The 26,525-nt window shown below is 38.7% G+C and overlaps 1 protein-coding gene across 5 annotated transcripts in view; it reads right to left on the bottom strand.

Annotated features, from left to right (window-relative positions):
• UBR1 (ubiquitin protein ligase E3 component n-recognin 1) overlaps positions 1–26,525 on the bottom strand; it is a 155,681-nt gene that overhangs the window by 116,166 nt on the left and 12,990 nt on the right. For 4 of the 5 annotated variants that reach the window (XR_002523040.2, XR_002523041.2, XM_017960573.3 and 1 more), the window contains exons 2-6: positions 19,453–19,709; positions 15,799–15,877; positions 10,052–10,162; positions 5,861–5,991; positions 2,670–2,808 (exon numbers count right to left, since the gene is read on the bottom strand). Coding sequence is in view for 3 of the 5 variants with exons in the window: in XM_017960573.3 (XP_017816062.2) it covers positions 2,670–2,808; positions 5,861–5,991; positions 10,052–10,162; positions 15,799–15,877; positions 19,453–19,709 (717 nt within the window). In the remaining 2 variants the exon portion in view is untranslated. The remainder of the gene's footprint in view (positions 1–2,669; positions 2,809–5,860; positions 5,992–10,051; positions 10,163–15,798; positions 15,878–19,452; positions 19,710–26,525) is intronic. The other variant, XM_003900842.5, reaches the window with a different exon arrangement.

Raw genomic sequence — 26,525 nt, 5'->3', positions numbered from 1 at the left:
ACGTAGGTAAACATGTGCCATGGTTGTCTGCTGCAGAGATCAACCCATCACCTAGGTATTTAGTCCAGGATCCATTAGCAATTCTTCCTGATACTCTCTCCCGCCTCGATCTCCCTGACAGGCCCCAGTGTGTGTTGCTCCCCATCAAGTGGCCATGTGTTCTCATCATTCAGCTCCACTATAAGTGAGAGCATGCATGTTTGGTTTACTTTTCCTGAGTTAGTTTGCTGAGGATAACAGATTCCAGCTCCATCCACAGCCCTGCAAAAGACATGATCTTGTTCCTTTTTATGGCTGCATTTCTCTAATGATCCATGATGTTGAGCTTTTATTCATGTTTGCTGCCTGCATGTATGTCTTCTTTTGAGAAGTGTCTGTTCATGTCTTTTGCCTACTTTTTGGTGAGGCTGTTGGTTTTTTTCTCGCAAATTTGTTTAAGTTCTTTGTAGACTGGGTAATAAACCTTCATCAGATGGACAGATTGCAAAAATGTTCTCTTATTCTGTAGGTTGTTCACTCTGATGATAGTTTCTTTTGCCGTGCAGAAGCTGTTTGGTTTAATTAGACCTATTTGTCAATTTTTGCTTTTGTTGCAATTGCTTTTGGTGTTTTTGTCATGAAATCTTTGCCCATGCCTATGTCCCGAATGGTACTGCCTAGATTTTTTTCTAGGGTTTATAGCTTGGGGTTTTACATTTAAGTCTTTAATCTATCTTGAGTTAATTTTTGTATAAGGTATAGGGAAGGGGTCCAGTTTCAATTTTCTGCATATGGCTAGCCAGTTATCCTAGCACCATTTATTGAATAGGGAATCCTTTCCCCATTGCTCGTTTTTGTCATGTTTGTCAATAATCAGATGGTTCTAGGTGTGTGGTCTTATTTCTGAGTTCTCTATTCTGTTCCATTGGTCTATGTGTCTGTTTTTGTAGCAGTACCATGTTGTTTTGGTTACTATAGACTAGTAGTATAAAGTAGGGTAGCATGATGTCTCCAGCTTTTTCATTTTTGCTTAGGATTGTATTGGCTATTTAGGCTCTTTTTTGGTTCCATTTGAATTTTTAAGTAGTTTTTTCTAATTCTGTGAAGAACATTAATGGTAGTTTAATGGGAATAACATTGAACTTATAAATTACTTTGGGCAGTATGGTCATTTTCACAACGGTGATTCTTCCCATCTATGAAGATGGAATGTTTTTTCCCATTTGTTCGTGTCCTGTTGAGCAGGGGTTTGTAGTTCCCCTTGAAGAGGTCCTTCACTTCTCTTGTTAGCTGTATTCGTAGGTATTTTATTCTCTCTGTAGCAATTGTGAATGGGAGTTCATTCATGATTTGGCTCTCTGCTTGCCTGCTGTTGGTGTATAGGAATGCTTATTCTCTTCCTTTTCTTTTGCCTGCTAAATCTTCATCTTTCTTGGGTTCTTTAAGGACTGCCTTACCTATCTCTCTTTTTCTCAATCTTCTTAACTGTAAATAAATATAGCTTTCAACCATTCCTCTTAAAACTCACTCATACTCATGTTCTTCACTTCCTTACAATAAACCTAATTTCAGGAATCTATCAGCCAAAGAGTAGAACACACTTTTTAAAATACTTTAGAGTTGTATCAAATTATAAAGAATCTGGAAACACAGTCAATCTGAGACCAGTAATGATTAACATACATTTATCACCTCCACTTGACTATATGTAACTTATGAGGTCATCCAGAACTCAGAAGAAAACACAGTTCACATTTATATGCTGGTCATATCAGTAAATAACTGATCTTTTTAGCCTCTGAGCAAACAGAAACTTATTTATATACAAGAGAAATGTTGGAGAAAACATAGGCTGACCAAAATGTGGTCCTTGCACTGGAAGTATCAAAATCACCTAGGAACTTGTTAGAAATGAAGAACTGCATACCCAATAGCAAACCTACTAGAAATCACCTGGGAACCTGTTAGAAATGAAGAACTGAACTGCATACCCCATAGCAAATAAGAATTTACATTTTGTTTTGTCTCAGTTTTTCTGTAGAGACAGAGTCTCGCTATGTTGGCCGGGCTGGTCTCAAACTCCTGGCCTCAAGCGATCCTGCTACCTCAGCCTCCCAAAGTGCTACAAGTACAGGCATGGGCCACAGCACCTGACCCCTAGAATCTGCATTTTTAATACGATCTATTCATGTGAACATTAAACTTTCAAGAGTGCCATTCTAACCAGAACTCTTTTTTTTTCTTTCTGAGACAGAGTCTCGCTCTGTCGCCCAGGCTGGAGTGCAGCGGCATGATCTCGGCTCACTGCAAGTTCCGCCTCCTGGGTTCACTCCATTCTTCTGCCTCAGCCTCCCAAGTAGCTGGGACTATAGGTGCCCGCCACCACGCTGGGCTAATTGTTTGTATTTTTAGTAGAGATGCGGTTTCACCATGTTAGCCAGGATGGCCTCAATCTCCTGACCTCATGATCCGCGTGCCTTGGCCTCCCAAAGTGCTGATTACAGGTGTGAGCCACCGCGCCTGGCCACTAACCAGAATTCTTATGTACTCAGAATGAGCTACCAGTGTGCCAAGAATAAATGGAGAGGATGGTCAGACCTAACACAATACTGAGCAAGGGCTTCAGTCAACACCTGGCTGCCAGGAAGCTTTTAGAAAACAGAAACGTAATTCAAAAGGAGACCACAAACCTCTTTGTCTATGGCAGTGGTATGCAATTGGGCCTCTGCGAGCTCACAGTCAAGAGCTCTTTGTAGGCTGTATATGACATGGTCATATGAATGGTGTTCATCATTGAAAAGGACACAATAGTATCTTTCATTTTTCTCCCTGTTAGAAAAAAAAAAAATAACACACATATTTAGATACTAATCAAATAAACAAAGGAAAAGTTAAAAAAAAAAGACAAAATTAATATGTAACAGCTGTGTAGTTTCCTACCTGTAGAAAAGTAACACCATAAAAGTAATATAGAATTTGGGTTTTTTTTGAAACAGGGTCTCACTCCGTCACCCAGGCTGGAGTGCAGTGACGCAACCTTGACTCACTGCAACCGCTCCCTCCCAGGCTCAAGCGATACTCCCACCTCAGCCTCCTAAGTATCTGAGACTGCAGGCACGTGTCACCACGCCCAGCTAACTTTTGTATTTTTTGTAGAGATGCTTCACCACGTTCTCCAGGCTGGTTGCAAACTCCTGAGCTCAAGTAATTCGCCTGCTTCGACCTCCCAAAGTGCCAGGATTACAGGTGTGAGCCACCATGCCCGGCCCAGAATTTGATTTTAAGTGGTATAGTGCCATCACTTTTTAAAACCCTGATAAAGGTATTTCCTTTTCCATGTTTTTCCCCCTATTTTTCATATTACCTTCAAAAGTTTCAGTTTAGTGACTGTATGTTTTGGGGTTTTTTTGTTTTTTTGAGATGGAATCTCACTTTGTCACCCAGACTGGAGTACAGTGGTGTGATCTCAGCTCACCGCAATCTCCATCTCCTGGGTTTAAGTGATTCTCCTGTCTCAGCCTCCGGAGTAGCTGGGATTACAGGCGCCCACCACCACACCTGGCTAATTTTCGCATTTTTAGTAGAAACAAAGTTTTACCATGTTGGCCAAGCTGGTCTTGAACTCCTGACCTCAGGTGATCCGCCTGTCTCGGCCTGACTGTACATTTTTAATACTACCCTTAACTCTTGCTTATCTCCTATTCTGACAAAAGGAGACAGGCCTCAGGCTCAGAACCTTGAAGCAAGTAATAAAAAACAGACTTTATTGAATTTTTTTTTTTTTTTTTACCTTCTATTTAAGTGATACTGGTATTAATGTACATTTAAGTTAAAGTTTTAAAAAGTATACAGTATACTTAAGCACCAGCACTGCCATTTGGCAACAGGACCTTAGACAGGCCATCTAATCTTTTAATCTTGCTGAGATGACAGTGCTTTTTCATCTCCAAATGGAACACAATATCTACATTTAAGAGTGTTATGAGGATTTCACAAGATAGTAAAAACAGCTGACATGGGCTACATATATGTTCAGGTTTTGTTTTGTTTTGTTTTGTTTTTTGAGACTGAGTCTCGCTCTGTCGCCCAGGCTGGAGTGCAGTGGCGCCATCTCAGTTCACTGCAAGCTCTGCCTCCTGGGTTCATGCCATTCTCCTGCCTCAGCCTCCCAAGCAGCTGGGACCACAGGCGCCCGCCACCATGCCCAGCTAATTTTTATATTTTTAGTAGAGACAGGGTTTCACCATGCTAGCCAAGATGGTCTCGATCTCCTGACCTCATGATCCGCCCACCTCAGCCTCCCAAAGTGCTGGGATTACAGGCGTGAGCCACTGTGCCTGGCCTATGTTCCCAGTTTTAAACAATATATAACATACTTTTACAATACACTCAATTGATTCTCAAAACTCTGAGGGGCATATTTTCTCAGCCCTCGTTCATTTTAGAGAACAGAGACCTAAAGGGGTTAAAAGTCATGTGTGTCATGGTCACAATTCCAATAGGCAGTGAGAGGGCCTAGAACTCAGATGCGTGAACCCAAACTCAGATGCGTGAACCCAAGGACCCGTGCTACTCACATATACAATGACACTCAAGAAATCCTCCTTTTTTTGACGGGCAGATGGCTCATATTATGTTTATCAACATAAAGTGACTTATAAGGTTTAACTGACATTAACACCTGTTGGAAATTAACATATTTGTGGATACAGTTTGTCATAACATTTATTTCCACAACTGGTTTTTGGCCTAATAAGTCAAAATAGTACATTTAATAGTATATTTAATCTCTCTATTAATTAGAATTCTTACTTCTTTCTCCCTTTAAAACAAAACAAACAAAAATAGTAAACTCAAAGAATGACTATTTAGATTTGTGCTGCAATTATGTGAAAATCCTAATATTACACAGGTAGAAAAACTCTCACACAGCTGAAAGTTATCTTCATATCAGATCCAGAATTCCTTTATTGCATTTGTAAGTTAAGAGCAAATATTACTGTCACTGGAAGACTTATGGCTACCAGAAACTGCCGAGTTTTTTTTTTTTTTTTTCTTTTTGAGACGGAGTCTCGCTGTGTCTCCCAGGCTGGAGTGCAGTGGCGTGATCTCGGCTCACTGCAAGCTCCGCCTCCCGGGTTCACGCCATTCTCCCGCCTCAGCCTCCCAAGTAGCTGAGACTACAGGCGCCCGCCACCACGCCCGGCTAGTTTTTTGTATTTTTAGTAGAGACGGGGTTTCACCATGTTAGCCAGGATAGTCTCGATCTCCTGACCTCGTGATCCACCCGCCTCGGCCTCCCAAAGTGCTGGGATTACAGGCTTGAGCCACCCCGCCCGGCCCCGAGTTTTAGCTTAAAAAAAAAAAAAAAAATTACATCCCTATAATTTCAATAATTCTAGATACCAAAGCACAGGGGAAAGGGCCATTTCCTCATTCCTATCAAACTTTTCTTGATCAGGACAAGAGCTAAAAACCTGGGCTACAGGGAGATACACTGTTTCAAAGTTTGTTCACAAACCTCCTGAGGAAACTGGACATTAGTCCAGGCCAGGATCAAACTGGGCAATTTATTTACCTAGTGCGATGAGAGGCTGCTAGGTCCTTATAAACCATTTAGAACAAGACCCCAAAAATGTTGATATTTTTTTCCTAGAAATTCAAAGCTCCTGATAGACTATTCTTTTGGCTTAGCTTCTGGATGGTGCCTAGCAAAGTATATCATACAAACGGACGTTCTGAAATATTCCCAAGAGATATGTCACTAAGAATTTTTCCTAACAATAATTAGGCAGTAAATAACAAAAACAATTATCAAACACACATTTTACAATACAAATAACCATCACTAAAACCCGTTTCGTTTGACAGTTTGCCCCACCTTATCTGGAGTTCAGGAGGCAGTTCTTTTTCCTCTTCCCATATAGTCATTTCTACAACGTATTTTATCACTGAAGGGAATATTTTCCTGGCTTGGGCAATTACCTCTTCATTCAACGGGCAGCGTGAATTCTATAAAAAAGCACAGAAAAACATACTGGTCAAGATTGCATACAAATAAATGGATAAGGAAGGTAATGTTAAGCTAAAATAATCACTTTGCTGAATTCATTACAACATCTTCCAGGAATGAATTCAGGCTGAGCTCAACAGGGTTGCTATATATTTAGATCAGGTTAGCTTAACCCCTTGTGGCCGAGTTGGTGTTACTGATGACAAAAAGGAGGCAGAACCATGGAGTCTCCCCATTAGTGAAATACTCTCTTACAAATGTTCCTACCTGCCTTTCTGAGTAGCTAATTATGATGATATCACATAACAATTGTTTATCCCTTATAGCTTACCAAGACTTTTCTCACAACTTGTTTCCCCAGATCCTCCTGGCTACTCTTTAAGGCAGAACAGGTATTAATGACATCGAAAAGAAATGGAACCCAGCCAGTCACAGAGGGACAAATACCGTATGATTCTGCTCATATGAAGTATCTAAAGTAGTCATAATTATAGAAGCAGAAGATAGAAAGGTGGTTGCCAAGGGCTGGGGGTAGGCAGAAGGTTGTTTAGTGGGTATAGAGTTTCAGTGTCACAAGATGAAAAAGTTCTTAAGATCTGTTACACTACAAAGTGAATATACTTAACACTACTGAACTCTATATCTACACTACTGAACTATACTCTTAAAAACAGTTAAGATGATAAATTTAATGTCATGTGCTTAACCATAAAAAAAAAAGATAAGGAACTCATCTAAGATCACAGAGCTTATAAAGAGCAGAAACATGACTAAAATCTGGGTCTTTTGACTCCCACAAAAAAGCAATGTTCTTTTCATTACAGAACATTAATAAAAAGCTTGTTCAAGTCAATCAGTTATAAAATCCACTTGAATGCTTCATATCATAAGCCATTAGGGAATGCAAACCCAAATCACAATGAGATACCACTTCACGGCTACCTAGGTGGCTACAACAAAAAATGCACAAAACAGTAAGTATTGGCCAGGATGTAAAAAATAATGTAAAAAGATCAGCAAGATTGCAAGATTTTGTAACAAGATAATGCTACAAAAATTACTTGTATTTCCCTCCCACCTCAGCCTCCTGAGTAAATAAGACTACAGGCATGTGCTACCACACCTAGCTAATTTTTAAATTTTTGTAGAGATGGAGTCTCCTGGCCTCAAGTGATCCACCCACTTCAGCCTCCCAAAGTGCTGGGATTACAGGAGTGAGCCACTGCACCCAGCCACCATAATAAGCTTTTTATATGATATAAAATGAAGTACATAGTTTTAACATCTAAAAATCAATCAATGTAATACACCATACAAATAGAATAAAAAATAACTCTTTATGGATTCTTTAGGATTTTTCATATACAAAATCACTGTTGCCTAGGTTGGTCTCTAACTCCTGGCCTCAAATAAGCCTCCTGCCTGGGTCTCCCAAAGTGCTGGGATTATAGGCGTGAGCCACCAGTTGTGTGTATTTTATGGCCGAAGATGTGTATATTTTATGGTTGTAATTGATAAAATAGCCTAGTGTCTACAAAATCATGTCCTCTGCAAACAGAGCTAGTTTTACTTCTCCCTTTCCAATGTGGATGCCTTTTAACTACTTTTCTTCCCTAAATTCCTTGGTAGAACCTCCAATACAATATTGAACAGATACAGCAAAAGCAGACATCCTTGTCTTGTTTCTGACTTCAAGGGGAAAACATCCACTGTTTCAGCATTAACTATGATATTAACTGTGAGTTTTTCACATATGTCCTTTATCAGAACAACTATGAAAAAGGTTGAGGAAGTTCCCTTCTATTCTCAGTTTGCTGAAATATTTTTATCACGAAAGGCTATTGGATTTTGTCAAATGTTTTTGCTACATCTACTGAGACGATAATGTGGTTTTTATTCTATTTATATGGTGTATTACATTGATTGGTTTTCAAATGTTAAAACTATATACTTCATTGTATATCATATGAAAAGCTTATTATGCTGGCTGGGCATGGAGGCTCACACCTGTAATCCCAGCACTTTGGGAGGCTGAGGCAGGTGAATCATTTGAATCCATGAGTTTGAATCGGCCTAGCCAACATTATGAAACCCCATCTCTACTAGAAATATAAAATTAGCTGCATGTGGTGGTGAATGCCTGTAATCCCAGCTACTTAGGAAGGTGAGACATGAGAATTGCTTGAACCCAGGAGGTGGAGGTTACAATGAGCTGAGATCACGCCACTACACTCCAGCCTGGGCGACTATGTCTCCAAAAAAAAAAAAAAAAAAAAAAAAGGTTATTATGCCATATCACTTCCTTATTAATGATGATGTTAATATTAATGACTGATTTCAGGTGATGACAGTACGACAACTCCGTTGTAAAATTTGCTTTTTCCCCTTATGACTAGCGAATAATCAATAATTTAGAAATAAGTAAATATTGTTCCTCATCAACCTAAGTCTTAAGAATTTTAGCATCCTTGTCTGAATCAAATATTTCCTTATGGTTGACAAAATGTTGATTTTTCTAGTTCTATCATTCCTTCTCTATTAGCTAGCATTTCTCCAGAAAGAAAAGCTTTTCCTAATGAACTAGAGATACTTGGTTACCATGAAATACAATTCTTATTGAAAAGACAGGATAAATGCTTACTTCACTCTCTTTACCAATTTTAATAGTAAGAAATTGACAGTACAGCTACTTCTCATTGTGACAAACAGGTTTTACTTCATCTAGCTCTCATTTAGGTTTCATTAGGAACTCATAGATTTTTATATAGTCAATGTGATTCAATCAATTATATTGGTTATTTATTGTTTTTTCTTTTGATGCTTCAATTATCCAAGTAAGGTCAATGTGAACCTTTTCAAGCTGGGTCCTACGTTCTTTTGCATGAGCTTATACTTTCTCTGACCCAGACCTGGAACCAGGTATTTCTGACAACAAGTGTCATTGCTTTAAGAGCAGAATGGTACTTAAAAGATCAACATACGTGCCCTACAGGTGTTTGCTGTTTTAGGGATATCCACAACAGTTTAAAGAGCACAAAAATGATATTCCTTGAAGTTGTGAAATAATTCATCTGTAAAACTTTTGAACATGGCATTCTGGGGCAAGTACTTTTTTGTGACAATTTTCTGAACTTCTTCAATGTAACTGACCAAGTTTTCTCTCTGCTTTTGAATAAAAATATTGTACTCTATACTATCTGATAAGATAATCCATTTTCAAGTGTAATTGCACAAAATCATTAAAAGAGTATTTTATAATCCTTGTGATTCCTTCTGTATCTGTGATTCTATGGTTATTTCCCTATTCTCATTTCTAATTGTCTATATCTGGGCTTGCTCAAACTTTTTATTTCCTTGACTGGGATGTATCTATTTAATCTAATTGACATGTTCTTTAAGAAAAGCAATTACTGTATATATCAGCTCTACTAATTCACTATATGCTACTCTCATCTATTAATAATTACTTCCTTTTGTTTATTTAGGCTTATATGCTGTGTACTATTTTTATTTTTGAGATACAGTCTCACTCTGTCACCCAGGATGGAGTGCAGTGGCATGATCTTGGCTCACTGCAACCTCCACCTCCCAGGTTCAAGTGATTCTCGTGCCTCAGACCCCCGAGTAGCTGGGATTACAGGCATGTGCCACCACACCTGGCTAATTTTTGCATTTTTAGTAGAGATAGCATTTCACCATGTTGGCCAGGCTGGTCTCGAACTCCTGACCTCAGGTGATCCACCCGCCTTAGCCTCCCAAAGTGCTGGGATTACAGGCGTGAGCCACAGCACCCGACCTGTGCACTCTTATGTATCAAGTTGATTGCTTAACAAAACATTTTCCGATTTCATCTTTTCATTGTAAATTCATTCTCTCTAATTTAGAGACATTATCAAATCCTTAACTTCTCTGGAGCTAGAAAAAAAAATCTCCTTACAGCTAAATATGAGAATAAAAATATCAGGGTTCTAACCGGAATCTATACACATAACATTTATTCTTATCTAACTTCAGCAAACTTAAAATAGTTAACAATTTTTAACACAATAGCATTCTTACCTCTTTTATAGTACCTGCTCTTCCAGGTTCATGATTTATACAAAAAGGGCCAGTTTTCCATGCCTCTGTGTCTCCACAGTCACAGAACCCTCCTCCAGTAGAAGTATGCATCTGATAAAGCAAAAATGAGTTTGTCTTGATTTCAAACATTTTACTAAGCATGAAGAATGATAAAGATGACTCAAATAATAAATGCTCACCAATACTCCAACCTGAACTGAGTTCAATGTAATACTAACTGGATGTAACAAAAACCATTTTTGATTAGTTACCTGAAAAACAAACCAACAAACCAAAAACTTCCAAATCCTGAATACTTCATCATAACAAAAATGAACTGCCAAAATGGATACGCTTTTGAAACATAACTCTAATTTTTAAATCATAGTTGTTTAAATTTTGACTAATGGAGAAGAATAGATTGCGAAGTGTACAAAAATAATCTATACAACACCTAGAATTTTTGAGTGATAAGATTTTTCTTTTTGAGATGGAGTTTCACTCTTGTTGTCCAGGCTGGAGTGCAATGGTGCGATCTTGGCTCGCCGCAACCTCTGCCTCCCGGGTTCAAGCAATTCTCCTGCCTCAGCCTCCCAAGTGGCTGGGACTACAGGCATGCGTCACCACGACTGGCTAATTTTGTCTTTTTAGTAGAGATGGGGCTTCTCTATGTTGGTCAGGCTGGTCTCGAACTCCCGACCTCAGGTGATCCGCCCGCCTCGGCCTCCCAAAGTGCTGGGATTACAGGCTTCAGCCACCACGCCCAGCTTGATAAGATTTTTTTAAATTAAACAAACTTAAAAAAAACTCATTATGATGATACTTACATAGTACTTAAGAAATGTATAAAGTATTTTAATTTACACTAATGTCCCATAGCAACTAAAATGTATTTATAAACTTTATTCTTTCAGTGTTGCTGAAAAAAAATTATCTAAAGTGTACTACCTCAGGCAGAGGATGATGGCAACAACTTTATTTTGAATCCTCCCCCAAACTTCCTCCAAAACATAAAGAGAATAAAGAGAACACTAAAACCACACATTATCCATACTTTTAGCATTTACTAGGAGACAAAAAATATACCACACCGTTCGTATGACATACTCCAAAAGAGTTCCCATTGCCTATCCCTTCAAGCCTGTGGGTGCAGACAGCAAGAGAGGGGAGCTTTAAAGACTCCATAAAGAAGTGCAGAGGTACAGAGGACTTAGAAGAAACTCTGAAACACAGAAAAAAATCACCCCCAAAAGAGAAAGCCCAATGCTAAGGGATGAAACCTAAACACGAGTTGGGACTTGATTGATCAGGAAAGTGAGCAGGACCAGAGGTGGCAACCTCAGAGAAGCAGTACTTTTGGAAGAAAATCAAATACATTTTTACAAAGTGGAAACCCCTAAAGACATGGCAATGAAGGAAAAAGGGATATAAGAGAAAATTTTATAGAAATGAGAGAGAAACAAGACATGCCAAACCCATCCCTTCACATCGCCACCACCAATATCATCAACAAAAAAAGAAATTGCACAGAAAACGGAAGAACTGACAGAGGAGAGCACTTGTGACCCTTGAGCATGAAATGAGAAAGAATAGGAAAAAGCAGCCCATATTCACATAAACATGTAAAAATTAAAAGAGGAGGGGGCAAAAAATTCAAATAAGAGCCAAAAGCCAAACACAAAGCTAAAGAAAACTATAACACAATGCTCCAAACTCAATTACATAGAGTCAAACAAGCATTTGGTGATTATGACTTGAATCAGATTAAAACACCTTTTATCAGAAACAGAAAAACTGGCCAGGCACAGTGGCTCATGCCTGTAATCCCAGTGCTTTTCGGAGGCTGAAGTGGGAGGATCACTAGAGGCCAAGAGTTTGAGATCAGCCTGAGCAATACAGCAAGATCCCATTTCTACAAAAAAATTAAAAATTAGCCAGGTGTGGTGGCATGCACCTGTAGTAAATAATACAAAAACTAAGAACAGAAATAGACAAAGAAGTAGGAATAAATGAGACTTAACTGAACTCAGAAAAAAAAAAAAAATACAAGAAAATGAGAAAATCATACCCATATTTTGGACACATTACAAAGTGTCCAAAATATAGGCTCAAATGAAAAGTTAATGAATAACATTGAAGCAAAGCAGGAATACAAGACATTGAAGCAAAGCAGGAATACAAGAGAATGAAAACGAGATGAAGTAAAAAGTAGGATCAGAGAAAAAGTCATTGAAATGGGGGACAGACATAAGAAAGCCACCATAACTGGAGTCACTGAAGAAAAAAATCAAAACAATGGAACACCGCTAACATTTAAAACTATAGACCAGGCACAGCGGTTCATGCCTGTAATCCTAACACCTTGGGAGGCCAAGGCAGGAGGACTGTTTTAGCCCAGAAGTTTGAGACCAACCTGGGCAACACAGTAAAACCTCGTCTCAGTTAAAAAAAAAATCAAATTAAATTAAAATTTAAAAATAAATTAAAAATAAGACTATAAACTAAGAAAACTTTCTGGAAATAAAGAACACCTGAATCTGTACACTAAAAGGGCCCATGAATTCTTGAGTGACTGATCAACTCCAAAATACATCCTAGCAAAACTATTTGACTTTAAAGATAAAAGTCCTGAGGGCGGCCAGGCAAGGTGGCTCACGCCTGTAATCCCAGCACTTTGGGAGGCCAAGGCAGGCGGATCACGGGGTCAGGATATCAAGACTATCCTGGTTAACACGGTGAAACCCCGTCTCTACTAAAAATACAAAAAATTAGCCGGGCATGGTGATGGGCGCCTGTAGTCCCAGCTACTCAGGAGGCTGAGGCAGGAGAATGGAATGAACCCGGGAGGCGGAGCTTGCAGTGAGCCGAGATCACGCCACTGTACTCTAGCCTGGGCAACAGAGGGAGACTCCGTACAAAAAAATAAATAAATAAAGTCCTGAGCACATTCAGGCAAAAGATGAGATATGACGAAAAGAAAATCTGACTGGCATTAGACTTCTCAGTAACAACATATGAAACAAAACAATAGCTGAGTAGTACTTTGAAGTAAAGAAAATGCAAACTAAGGATATTATTTCCAGCCAAGCTATAAAGGTCTGATCTTGAACGCATCAGGACTCAGGGAACACTATGCATGTGCCCTTCTTGAGGCGTCTATTTGAGCAAGAATCAGCAAACTTTCTGTATAAAGGACCAAACAATAAGCACTTTAGGTTTTGCAGGCCACATAGTCTCTGTCAAATTACTCAATGCTACTGCTGTATTGCAGAAGCAGCCACAGATAATACAAAAATGAATAAGCATGGCTTTGCTGCAATAAAACTTTATTTACAGGCACTGAAATTTTAATTTCATATAATTTTAATGCATCATGAAACATTTTTTAAAACTAACCATCTAAAAATACAAAAACATTCTCAGCTGTTTGAGGCCATACAAAAATAGTGAGTCAGATCTGACCCACAGGCTGTGGTTGATCATTCCCTTCCACCATCATCCCCCAGCCACTAGCAACCACTGATCTTTTTATTGCCTCCACAGTTTTGTCTTTTCCAAAATGTCATACAGTTGGAATCATACAGTAAGTAGCCTTTTCAGAACTGTTGCTTTCATTTATCAATATGTACTTAAGATCCCACCATGTGTTTTCATGATTTGATAGCTCCTTTCTTTATAGCACTAAGCAATATTCCATTGTATGTATGTACCACAGTTTCTCCATTCACCTATTGAAGGACATCTTGGTTGCTTCCAAATTTTAGGAAATATGAAGAAAGCTGCTATAAAACATTCACTGGCCAGGCACGGTGGCTCACACCTGTAATCCCAGCAATTTGGGAGGCCGAGACGGGTGGATCACTTGAGGTCAAGAGTTTGAGACCAGCCTAACATGGTGAAACCTCATCTCTACTAAAAATACAATCATTAGCTGGGCATGGTGGTACACATCTGTAATCCCAGCTACCTGGGAGGCTGAGGAAGGAGAATTGCATGAACCCAGGAGGCAGAGGTTGCAGTGAGCCAAGATTGCACCACTGCACACCAGCATGGGTGACACAGCCAGACTCCATCTCAAAAAAAAAAAAAAATTTTGTGTGCAGTTTTTTTGTATGGACATAAGTTTTCAATTCATTTGTGTAAATACCAAGAAGTGTTGTTGTTGGATCATATGATAAAAGTATGTTTACTTCTGTAAAAAATTGTTGAATTATCTTCTGAAGTAGTTATACCATATTGCATTTCCACCAGTTATAAGAGTTCCTGGCCAGGCACAGTGGCTCACACCTGTAATACCAGCACTTTGGGAGGCCGAGGCGGGTGGATCACGAGGTCAGGAGTTCAAGACCAGCCTAACCAACACAGGCAAACCCCGTGTCTACTAAAAATACAAAAATTAGCCAGGAGTGGTGACACGCACCTGTAATCCTAGCTACTCAGGAGGCTGAGGCAGGAGAATCGCTTGAACCCGGGAGGCGGAGGTTGCAGTGAGCCGAGATAGCAACACTGCACTCCAGCCCGGGCAATAAGAGCAAAACTCCATCTCAAAAAAACCAAAGAGTTCCTGTTGTTCCACATTCTCACCAGCATTTGGTGCTGTCAGTGCTTTGGATTTTCACTATTCTAATAGGTGCATAGTAACATCTCATTGCTTTAATTTGCAATTCCCTAATGACAAATGATGTTGAGCATCTTTTAGTGTGTTTACTGACCATTTGTATATATTCTTGATGAAGTGTCTGTTCAGATATTTTGTCCATTTTTTAAAGGGATGGTTTTCTTACTCTTGAATTTTAAGAGTTCTTTGTATATTTTTAACACTGGCCTTTTTTAAAGATGTATGTTTGGCAAAGATTTTTTGCTCAATCTATCTCTTGCCTTTTTATTCTCTTAAAGATCTATATTTTTTAATCCAGTAATTCTACTTCTGAGAACCTATCCTAAGGAAATAATCCTACATATAGAAAAATTATTTACACATAAAGGTATTTATTGTAACACAGTTTATCATTTAAAAAAAACTGAAACCCAAATAAATACCCCAATAATAGGTAAATTATAAAAATAAAATATGGTTAATATTATATACACAATATGTTCTTTAAAAAAAAGCACAATGTATAATTTCATATATTTTGCTTTTTACATTTAAAAGTATAACAAAAGTTTTTTATTTTTATAACTCCACAAACTTCATTTGAAAAGTACATTTTTTTCTGATTAAAATAGATGCAGAAATACACTCTTTTATGGCTCATTTTTCTCATTTAACAACATGAAAAAAACATTTCTATTAAAAACAATCTTTAACAGTAAGTGTATGTTTGTATGTATGTATGTATTTTTGAGAAAGAATAGAGAGGTTTACTACAAGTTGTTTTTTAGCGGCAAACTACCGAAAGGCTAGAGATCACAAAGAAGGGTCATATTACACACTGTAGAGCGAAGAGCTCAAAATTTTATTGGTTTTCTTGTTCTCAAAAGTTGTTTTGGACTATTCTGCCACTAAAGGTTTATCTTGGTCCCTTCATCAAATAATATCTGATCTTGAGTCTCCCTAAAGTTACACTTTTTTTCTTTTCTGTAAAGCAACACACATCCCTTATCTCTTTCAATCTTTTCTTTAAAATGGCTATGTTCACATATCAGAGCTGTTACAGCAGGAATGTGACTACTACTCAAGAATTTGGACTAGATGGTCATCAGATTCCTACTTATTCAGAGATTTTATGGTTATATTTTCATACCTTGTAACGATGATTTTTATGAACACTATTCTGGAAGCAGTCCATACAGAGTACACATGTTGGATCAATTGCACAATCCCTGAAAAAGATCAGAAATTAGATTCCAAAATTTAGATGACTCCCACTGATGCTCAAGGTATGACTATAATATAATGTGAACAAGTTTCCTGTATGGTACACAAACTGAATATGAAAATGCCTCAAAAACTGAATTGTGAAAATGTTTTGAACAAAGATAATATTGCTAGCATAACTTTAGTCTCATTTTAGCCACATTTAAGTGTGTAGGTCTGGATGTTTGGTTTTCTTTCTGAAATCATTCTCATAACTTTGGGCCTTGACCTGGTTTCAAACTGTTAGATTACAATTCAAAAATAGTGTTGTAAAAAATAATCCACTTTTTCCATTAACTACCATCATCTCATCCTATTACATAAATAAATATATTTTACAAAAGCTGATTGCTCTTTGTTAAATGAGGCTTGGATAAAGACAAAGTTCATGAGAATGCAAGCAACATAAGGGCTGGGATTTTTATTCATTGTACCTTGAAGTGTCCCAAACACCTGCAATGGTGCCTGGCATACAGTGGGTACTTAATATTTATTGAACAAATGAAAGAAATCCAATACCTCTTTATCTCTCCCTCAATAACAATTTCTTAAATGTATTGTTTTATTCAACATTTTGGAGGAGACATTAAGACCAATATAAATTAGTGCAAAGTGCAGGATTAATTTTTTTTTTCTTTTGAGACAGTCTCACTCCATCACCCAGGATGGAATGCAGTGGAATGCAGTGGCACAATCACAGCTCACTGAAACCTCAGCCTCCCAGGTTCAAGTGATTCTCAAACCTCAGCCTCCTGAGTAGCTGGGATTACAGGCATGCACCACCACGCCCAGCTAATTATTTGTATTTTTAGTAGAGATGGGGTTTCACCATGTTCGCCAGGCTGGTCTCAAACTCCTGACCTCAAGTGATCTGACCACCTCGGCCTCCCAAAGTGCTGGGATTACAGGCGTGAGCCACTGTACTTGGCCAGGATTAATTTTTTAAATATCTTATTTAGAAGAATTGAAGAGATAAAATTGGGAAATTTTAAAAAGATTTTAAAAGGCTGGCCAGGCTTGGTGGCTCACACCTGTAATCCCAGCACTTTGGGAGGCCAAGGTGGGTGGATCACCGAGGTTGGGAGTTCGAGACCAGCCTGACCCACATGGAGAAACCCTGTCTCTACTAAAAATACAAAAAATCAGCCAGGCATGGTAGTGCATGCCTGTAAGCCCAGCTACTCGGGAGGCTGAGGCAGGAAAATTGCTTGAACCTGGGAGGCGGAGGTTGAGGGTGAGCTGAGACAGCTCCATTACACTCTAGCCTGGGCAACAAGAGCGAAACTCTGTCTGAAAAACAACAACAACAGCAACAACTTAAAAGGCTAACAGGAAATACAGGTTGTCTAATAATATTCTGTATAACATATATGATTTATAGGCCTATTTAGAGTACGATTTTCAACCTTAATACCACTGACATTTTGGGCCAGATAATTATTTGTTGGGGATGAACCAGACTGTCCTGTGCATCAGGATATTTAGCAGGAATCTTGGCCTCTACACACTAGTTGCCATTACCCTCATCCCCAGTTGTAACAATTAAAAATTTATCTCCATGAAACTTTTGGAGAAATGAGGTCTACAAATGTCTAGTATGCTTTAGTTGAAACTAACTGGGCTTTAGCTAAAAATATATAATAAGATAAATGAACCTTACTATACTATATAGCAACATGGTACACAAAATGCAAAGACTATTTTTGTTTGTTTGTTTTTGAGATGGAGTCTTGCTCTGTTGCCCAGGCTGGAGTGCAGTGGCACAATCTTGGCTCACCGTAATCTCCATCTCCCGGGTTCAAGCAACTCTCTGCCTCAGCCTCCCAAGTAGCTGCGATCACAGGCACCCACCACCATGCCCGGCTAATTTTTGTATTTTTAGTAGAGACGAGGTTTCATTATCTTGGCCAGGCTGGTCTTGAACTCCTGACTGTGTGATCCACCTGCCTCAGCCTCCCAAAGTGCTGGGATTACAGGCATGGGCCACAGCACCTGCCCCAGGCTATTTTTTTTCCTGAGAAAAGAACAGGATAAAGAAAGATAATATGTTCTAAACAACCGTTAACTGTACATAAACCAGTCAGGCCTAGAATTATATGGAAGTAAAAACAATTCTCTGTATTTGTAAAGTCTAAAACTTTACAATCCTAACCTACACTAGCTCTAACAAAGGAGGAAAACTAAATTTCAATTTTCAGGCAGAGGTAGGGAGTAAAAATATTCTCTGTGCTGCCACGAAGTTTAAGGCACTGCTCTCACAAAGAATAAAAAGCCTAAAGTAAGGCCGGGCGCGGTGGCTCAAGCCTGTAATCCCAGCACTTTGGGAGGCCGAGACGGGCGGATCACGAGGTCAGGAGATCGAGACCATCCTGGCTAACACGGTGAAACCCCGTCTCTATTAAGAAATACAAAAAACTAGCCGGGCGAGGTGGCGGGCGCCTGTAGTCCCAGCTACTCAGGAGGCTGAGGCCGGAGAATGGTGTGAACCCAGGAGGCAGAGCTTGCAGTGAGCTGAGATCCGGCCACTGCACTCCAGCCTGGGCGACAGAGCGAGACTCCGTCTCAAAAAAAAAAAAAAAAAAAAAAAAGCCTAAAGTTGCTTTCAGTTTCCCTACCACTGTCCTCTTCTAGTCAACTAAATTACAACTGTTTCTACAGGTTCAAAATCCCTTATGCCAGACTCTGAAATCCAAATAGCTCCAAAACTGAAAGGTTTTGGGATTTTTGTAGGTTTGGCAACAAATCTCACATGGTGGCAAAACATGACTTTAAATGACATGAGACTACAGGCATGATTTATACTACTTGTTGTGAATATTCACAGATTTCTTAAAGAAAGATTGTGTTTGATTACAGTGTCCCACCCTGACTCTGCTGAGGAAGTATTCAGAATTCTGAAATGGCCCAAAGAGTTTCAGGTAAGAATGTGCTGGATACATTATGAATAAGGCAAAAATCTATCACTGACATTCTGTTGGAGAACAGGAAGAAACAGTGAGAACTATTTAACTGGAAGTCATATATATTCAGAAACAAGCTGTACTAGCAAAAACCACACTATAACAGTATAATAAAAGAAAGTTAATTAAATAAGATTAAATGTATTATAAATAGTAATAAACCAAGAAAAGTACATCATGAAATAGATACAAAATACCAAGACTGTAATAATTGGCCAGGCACAGTGGCTCATGCCTGTAATCCCAGCACTTTGTGAGGCTGAGACATGTGGATCACTTGACGCCACGAGTTTGAGACCAGCCTGGCCAACATGGTGAAACCTTGCCTCTACTAAAAATACAAAAATTAGCCAGGCATGGTGGCGGGCACCTGTAATCCTAACCAGGTGTGGTGGTGGGCGCCCATAATCCCAGCTACTTGGGAGGCTGAGGCAGGAGAATTGCTTGAACCTGGGAGGCAGAGGTTGCAGTGACCCGAGACGGCACCACTGCACTCCAGCCTGGGCAACAGAGCAAGACTCTGTTTCAAAAAAAAAGGATTTTAATAATTATAATCAATCCTGTAAATTTCTAATTCTTACCTACAAGAATAGGTTGTCTCTCCACTTTTGAAAACCTTCCCACAAAGCTGAAATGCTCCACTGTGCTTCAATTTCTCTAAGCAAATATCTGGATCTTCTCCAAATAAGTACCATTCCAGTGGAGTGAATATTGACATTTGTACACTTTGCTCCTGCTTTTCCAAGTCTGGGTCCATTTCAGCAAAGTAAATTTCTGGCACCAATTGTGCCAAATGATGCAAGAAAGCAGTATAAAAATCAACCTGCTGATCCCACCACTGAAAGAAAAGAAGATGAAAATTAGACTTACAAGTTCCTTCTTAATCATCTAGGGGCACAAGTAATGACATAATTCTATAATTTCAAAGTAATTTACAATATATTTCATCTTTCACCAATACAGAAGGAAAGTGGGTGATGAAAAAAAATTAAGCTTGGAAATAAGCAAATGCTCACATACCACCTGCATCTGAAAAAAAAAAAAAAAAAAAAAAAAGAGAAGAGTAGCTGTAGTAGGTAAGAATTATCCTTCCCTTCTGGAATGGCCAATTCCTGCTATGCGAAGGTGGTTCTATTATCAGTCACAGGCTATACAGACAATGCACTCATCAAATACTTTGTTTTAGGAAACCAGAGTATTTAACGAGAGATCAAAATGAACATAGGCCAAAGTTTTGTAAACACAAAAAGCACTAACCATAAAAGGAAAAAAACTGGATAAATTGGACCGCATCAAAAATGAAACCTTCTGCTCTTCAAAAGAAACTGTTACAGATGGCTTATTTGCATGTGAAAACATGCTTACCATTATTAGTCATTAGGGAAGCACAAATTAAAATGACAACGAGATACCCCTGCACAACCTAGTATACTGGCTAAAATAAAAACTGGCAATACCAAATGCTAACTAGGCCAACAGTGCTTTCACACCTATAGTCCCATTTCAGGAGGCTGAAGTGGGAGGACTGCTTGAGCCCAGGAATTCAAGGCTACTACAGCCTGTGTGCCTGTGAATAGCCACTGCACTTCAGCCTCGTCAACACATAGGGAGACCCTGTCTCTTAAAAAACAAACAAAAGACAAAAACAAAAACAAAACACATATGACTCAAGGCACATCATTTAAAAACAACAACAAAAACTTATCCAAGGAGTTTTACAAGCTAATATAATTAGAATTAAGATTTTTGATAAGGTTCCATAACAGGTCATTAAGGAAAGTTACAGATATTTGATTACATATAAGGCTTTTTTAGTTTGCACTAATGAACCTCAATATTCCATTCACAAATAAATTCAACCTCAATATTCTACTGACAATTAAAACTTCATGGAAAATATGTTTACATTAGGTATTACTATAGAAATTAGCCCATTCTCTAAAGGGCAACTTGTAGATAGTTATTAAAATTTTAGATTTATATATATTTTGACTCAAAAATGCCCATTCTAGGAATTTATTCCTCAGATAAACATGTATAAAGTATTTTTTTTGCAGCATAACTATCTTTAATCGTAAAAGACTGGAAACAACCGAAATGTCCCAAAGCAAGAGCTGAATAAATCATGGGACATTATTAAAAAAGGAGAGGGCACAGATCTATGTCCTGATATGGAACATTCTTCAAGTTATATTGTTAAAGAAAAAGCAAAAGGTACAGAACAGTGAGTACAATGTGCTACCATTTATACTGGGAGAAGGGAGGAAAACAAAAAGGAAGAGGTGAAGGAGATGTATCTGTATATGTTTATATTTGAAAGGATTCAAAATAAACTGTTAACAGCAGAAAGAGTCCCGGGAAAGACTTAGTGTTCACTGTGTTACCTTTCTTACTATTTTAATTTCTTACTGTATATACACATTATCTATTTGAAATCATTTAAAAACGTTTTCAATCCTATACATTTCACGTACAGTTATTCATAACAGCAAAAAATTAAAAACCTGAATGTCCATGAAGGGGGTAATAATCTATCATTTAGCCATACTTGTCCGAGTGTGAAAATATGTATTTACATCCACCAGATATGCACTGTAACATCACTTGTAACTGAAAAGATGAAGTCCACCTAAATGTCTATCAATAAAGGTATATCCACTGTGGGACAGTCATACCACTCAATGCAGTCAGAATGTCATAAATACTGTTAAATGGAAAAAGAAGTTTTAGGCCGGGCGCCGTGGCTCAAGCCTGTAATCCCAGCACTTAGGGAGGCCGAGGCGGGCAGATCACGAGGTCAGGAGATCGAGACCATCCTGGCTAACACGGTGAAACCCCGTCTCTACTGAAAATACACAAAAATTAGCCAGGCATGGTGGCGGGCGCCTGTAGTTCCAGCTACTTGGGAGGTTGAGGCAGGAGAATCGCTTGAACCCGGGAGGCAGAGCTTGCAGTGAGCAGAGATCGTGCCACTGCACTCCAGCCTGGGCTAGAGAGCAAGACTCCGTCTCAAAAAAAAAAAAAGAAAAAGAAAAAAAGAAAAGAAAAAGAAGTTTTAAATATAATTTCATTTTTATAAAAGGGAAAACATTATATATAATTTTTAAATTTCAACACATTTGGGTTTTCTTTCTTTTTTTTTTTTTTTTTTTTTTTTGAGACAGAGTTTCACTCTTGTCATCCAGGCTGGAGTGCAATGGTGGGATTTCAGCTCACTGCAACCTCTACCTCCCGGGTTGAAGCTATTTTCCTGCATCAGCCTCCCAAGTAGCTGAGTTTTCTAATTTAATATATGTGGAGGCACATCTCTGCCTATGCTTCCCTAAACATAGACCAAGGGTCTGGAAGGAGAAACAACAATCTATTAATAATGGCTACACAGAGAGAAGGAACTGGGGAAAAGAATTAGGGGTTGTCACATTTTTACTTTCAACAATGTTTCACTGTTTGACTTTGTTAGACAAGTGTCAATACTTTTGCAACTAACAAAAAAAAAAACTTCTAAAAAATCCACATGAGGCCTGGTGTGCATGGTGGCTCATGCCTGTAATCTCAGCACTTTGGGAGGCCGAGGCAGGTGAATCACTTGAGGTCAGGAGTTCGAGACTAGCCTGCCCAACATGCTGAAACCCCATCTCCACTAAAAATACAAAAATTGGCCAGGCATGGTGGCATGCACCTGTAATCCCAGCTACTCAGGAGTCTGAGGCACAAGAATTGCTCGAACCCAAGAGGCAGAAGTTGCAGTGAGCCAAGATTGTACCACTGCACTCCAGCTTGGGTGACAGAGTGAGACTCCATTTCAAAAAAAAAAAAAAAAAAATCTACATGAGATAATATGCCCATTTAAAAATGATGCCAAATAGTTTCAAAGTATCTCCAATGGGAAAGACAGTAACAGAGAGAAAGACACCACAACATTATTGTGTTATGCTTTTTTTCTTTTTAATAGAGAAGGGGTCTCACCTAGGTTGGTCTTGAACTCTTGGGCTCAAGCAATCCTCCCCACCTCCTGAGGAGATGGATCTGGCTGGGACTACAGGCTCATGCCATAGCACCTGGCTGACTTTTGCATTATTCTTGCCCAAAATGTATAATCTCATTCCAATCATGAGAAAACATCATACAAATCCAAACTGAGGGACATTCCATACCATAACTGCAAAGTACTCTAAAAGTGGGTCATGAAAACAAGGAAAGATCAAGACATTGTTACAGACTGGAGGAGACAAGAGAGAGATAACTAAATGTAACTGGGATCCTAGGTGTGATCCTAGAACAGAAAAAGCCCATTCATGGGAAAACTGATGAAATGCAAATCAGATCTGTAGTTAGTATTAATATTAATTTCCTGTCCTTGATAGTTATACTATGGTTACGTAAAATGTTAACATTACAGGAAACAGGAAGAGGGAGGTAACAGAACTGTGCTACAATTTATGCAACTTTTTTTATAGTATAAGATTAATCAAAACAAAAAAGAAATGATGCTGAAGAGGTTTATTTACTAATATGGAAAGGCATTAATAACAAACAGTTCAGTAAAGTAGGTTACAAAGCAGTATATATGCAATCTCAATTTGGTTCAATATTATATTTACATTTACATAGAGAAAAATCATGAGGAACATTTCACAAAATGTTAACAGAAATGGGTGGTGTGATTTTAGCATAGTTTCATGGAATTCATTAGTCTGCTTATCTAATGAGTAATATCCTTACAGTGAGTCCATATTTGGGAAGTAATTTTATAATTTTAAAATTAAAATTTATTTTACTAAAACCTTTTAAAAATAAATATACCTTCCAGTATTCCTACTCTAACTTCTGGGGTACTCATACACAAACAACTTTTCTTTACATACCTGGCAACAACTACAACTAATATAGAGATAATATCTAATGTTCTGTTATACCTAAGGATCTTTTTGTCAACAGCACTAAACGGAAAAAAAAAAAAAAAAAAAACTTGCATATTCAGCGCTACAAACCAAACAAAAAACCTTACTGTTCTGCTTAATTATAGGAGGCACAGAACTAGCGCTTTTCAATTTCTCTTGTTAAGAACAGAAGAAATTTGAGAGTAAAAAAGAGTACAAGCCCCTCACATTTTATAGATGAGAAAGCTGAATCACAGGGAACTAAATTGACTTGTCCAAAATCGTCAATAACCAGTTGGTATCAATGTCAGGAACAGAACTAGGTATCCTAAGTCCTAAAGTTCAATGCCCATTCTACTAAACTAAACATAAATGTACAGTTTTTATTTTATTTATTTTTTTTTAATTTTTTTTTTCCTGAGGTGGAGTTTCACTCGTTGCCCAGGATGGAGTGCAATGGCCGGATCTCAGCTCACCGCAGCCTCAGCCTCCCGAGTAGCTGGGATTACAGGCATGCGCCACCACGCCTGGCTAATTTTGTATTTTTAGTAGAGATGGGGTTTTTCCATGTTGGTCAGGCTGGTCTTGAACTCCCGACCTCAGGTGATCCGCCCGCCTAGACCTCCCAAAGTGCTGGGATTACGGGCATGAGCCACTGCGCCCAGCCAAATACATAGTTTCAAAATCCACCTCTACTGGCTTGTTCAATTTCACATTATAGGTTGGGCATTCCACACCCAAAAATCAGAAAGCAAGACATTCAAGGGTAATGCTCATTGTAACATTTTCGATTTTAGATTTTCGGATTTCGAATGTTCAACCAGTATAATACAAATATTCCAAAAACTGAAAAAATCCAAAATCCAAAACACAAGGGATACTCAACCAGTAATGGTAAAACAAAACAAAACAATAAAGTTTTGCCTTCTTAATTCTTGCTTTAACTATGGCCTTCTTTCTAATTGCAATTACAAATGAAGCCTCTTAGCTAACAACTACCGAACATTCCTGAAGGCTTCTAAATATTCTTATATTATATATGTCATCACACGCTTTACCGTGAAGAAGTGGTATTTTAAAACATCATAGCTGGGCATGGTGGCTGTAATTCTAGCACTACGGGAGGCCGAGGTGGGTGGATCACGTGAGCTCAGGAGTTTGAGAGCAGCCTAGGTAACATGGCTAGGTGAAACCCCGCCTCTACTAAAAATACAAAATTAGCCTCTTCAACTAGAATGTAAGCTCCCTGAGGAGAGGAACTTTGCCCTTCAAATCCCTGTATCCTATAGGCCTAGCACAAGTACACAATAAAAGTTCTCAGTTAATTGCTAAATGCTACACATTTCTTGCCAGAGAAAACAAAGCAAATTTTGATAACATTAAGCCTTCTCTAATTTTGTGTATATAATTTTTTTCTTTTTTTTTAAGACAGAGTCTCGCTCTGTCACCAGGCTGGAATGCAGTGGCGCGATCTCAGCTCACTGTAACCTCTGCCTCCTGGGTTCAAGCGATTCTCCTGCCTCAGCCTCCCAAGTAGCTGGGACTACGGGCGCATGCCACCCCAAGCAGCTAATTTTTGTATTTTTAGTAGAAACAGGGTTTCACCATATGGGCCAGGAGGGTCTCAATCTCTTGACCTTCTGATCCGCCTGCCTTGGCCTCCCAAAGTGCTGGGATTACAGGCGTAAGCCACCGCACCTAGCCTAGAATTCTTATAGGAAATAAAAGTTCAGTTATACTCTTCACAAAAATGTTTTCCATTTATACTCTTCATAAAAATGTTTTACATTATTGCCAAACTATGGAAAATTTTTTTCAACTAAAATAGGTTTGATTTTTTGCCTCTGGTTGGTTGGTTTTAAAATTTTTCCCCCATTTTCAACAGGAATAAAATTAAGAATTTTTAACTACCAGGTCCAGGAAAAAAAAAATAACTGTTTGGAATTATGGGAAAGCTTTCCTAATTGACTATTCTGTAAAAAGCAAGTTCTTAACAAGTTCTCAACATTTAAATTCCCAAACATTCCAAACATTTCCCTCATCCCCAAGGAGACTAGAGACATGTTTTCAACTCTGACCCAAGGGCTTAGATGACTGGGAACATCATTCTGAAAAAGGAAATTACTTAAGTAGATTAGTTTTGTTTAAACCACAATTTGACCTTCCTTAAACAACTGCTAGACATCTACAGAGCCTTCAGAGCCCTGTAATTGTTTTTCTAATTCTTCTTTTTAAAGTGGTAACAAAATCTGGAGGCACTACCATTTTTCATAGCCACTATGGATTAGTAATAAATAAACCATCTCTAGGCACCAATCATCTTTGATTATACAATGTTTTCTTCTAATAGTATTCTACAGACTCAAAGGTTTACAGCAACCAGGCACAGTGGCTCATGCCTATAACCTTAGCCCTTTGGGAGGCCAAAGCGGGCAGATCACTTGAGCCCAGAAGTTCAAGACCAGCATAGGCAACACGGTAAAACCCATCTCTACAAAAAAAACACAAAAATTAGCTGGTCATGGTAGCATGAGCCTGTAGTCCCAGGTACTCAGGCTGCGTACCTGAGTGGGAGGATCACCCGAGCCCAGGAGGCTGAGGCTGCAGCAAGCCCTGATCGCGCCACTTCACTTCGGCCTGGGGAACTGAATGAGGCTCTGTCTCAAAAAAAAAAAAAAAAAAAAAAGGCACGCTCATAACTAAGCTAATATCTACCTTCCTGTAACTTTTATCCTGTTACTGAAATAAACCAATATAATTCACTCTGCTTTTTC

This window comes from Papio anubis, chromosome 7 (assembly GCF_008728515.1).
Source record: "Papio anubis isolate 15944 chromosome 7, Panubis1.0, whole genome shotgun sequence".
Lineage (NCBI taxonomy): Eukaryota > Metazoa > Chordata > Mammalia > Primates > Cercopithecidae > Papio > Papio anubis.
This window is presented reverse-complemented; position numbering and strand designations above follow the sequence as displayed.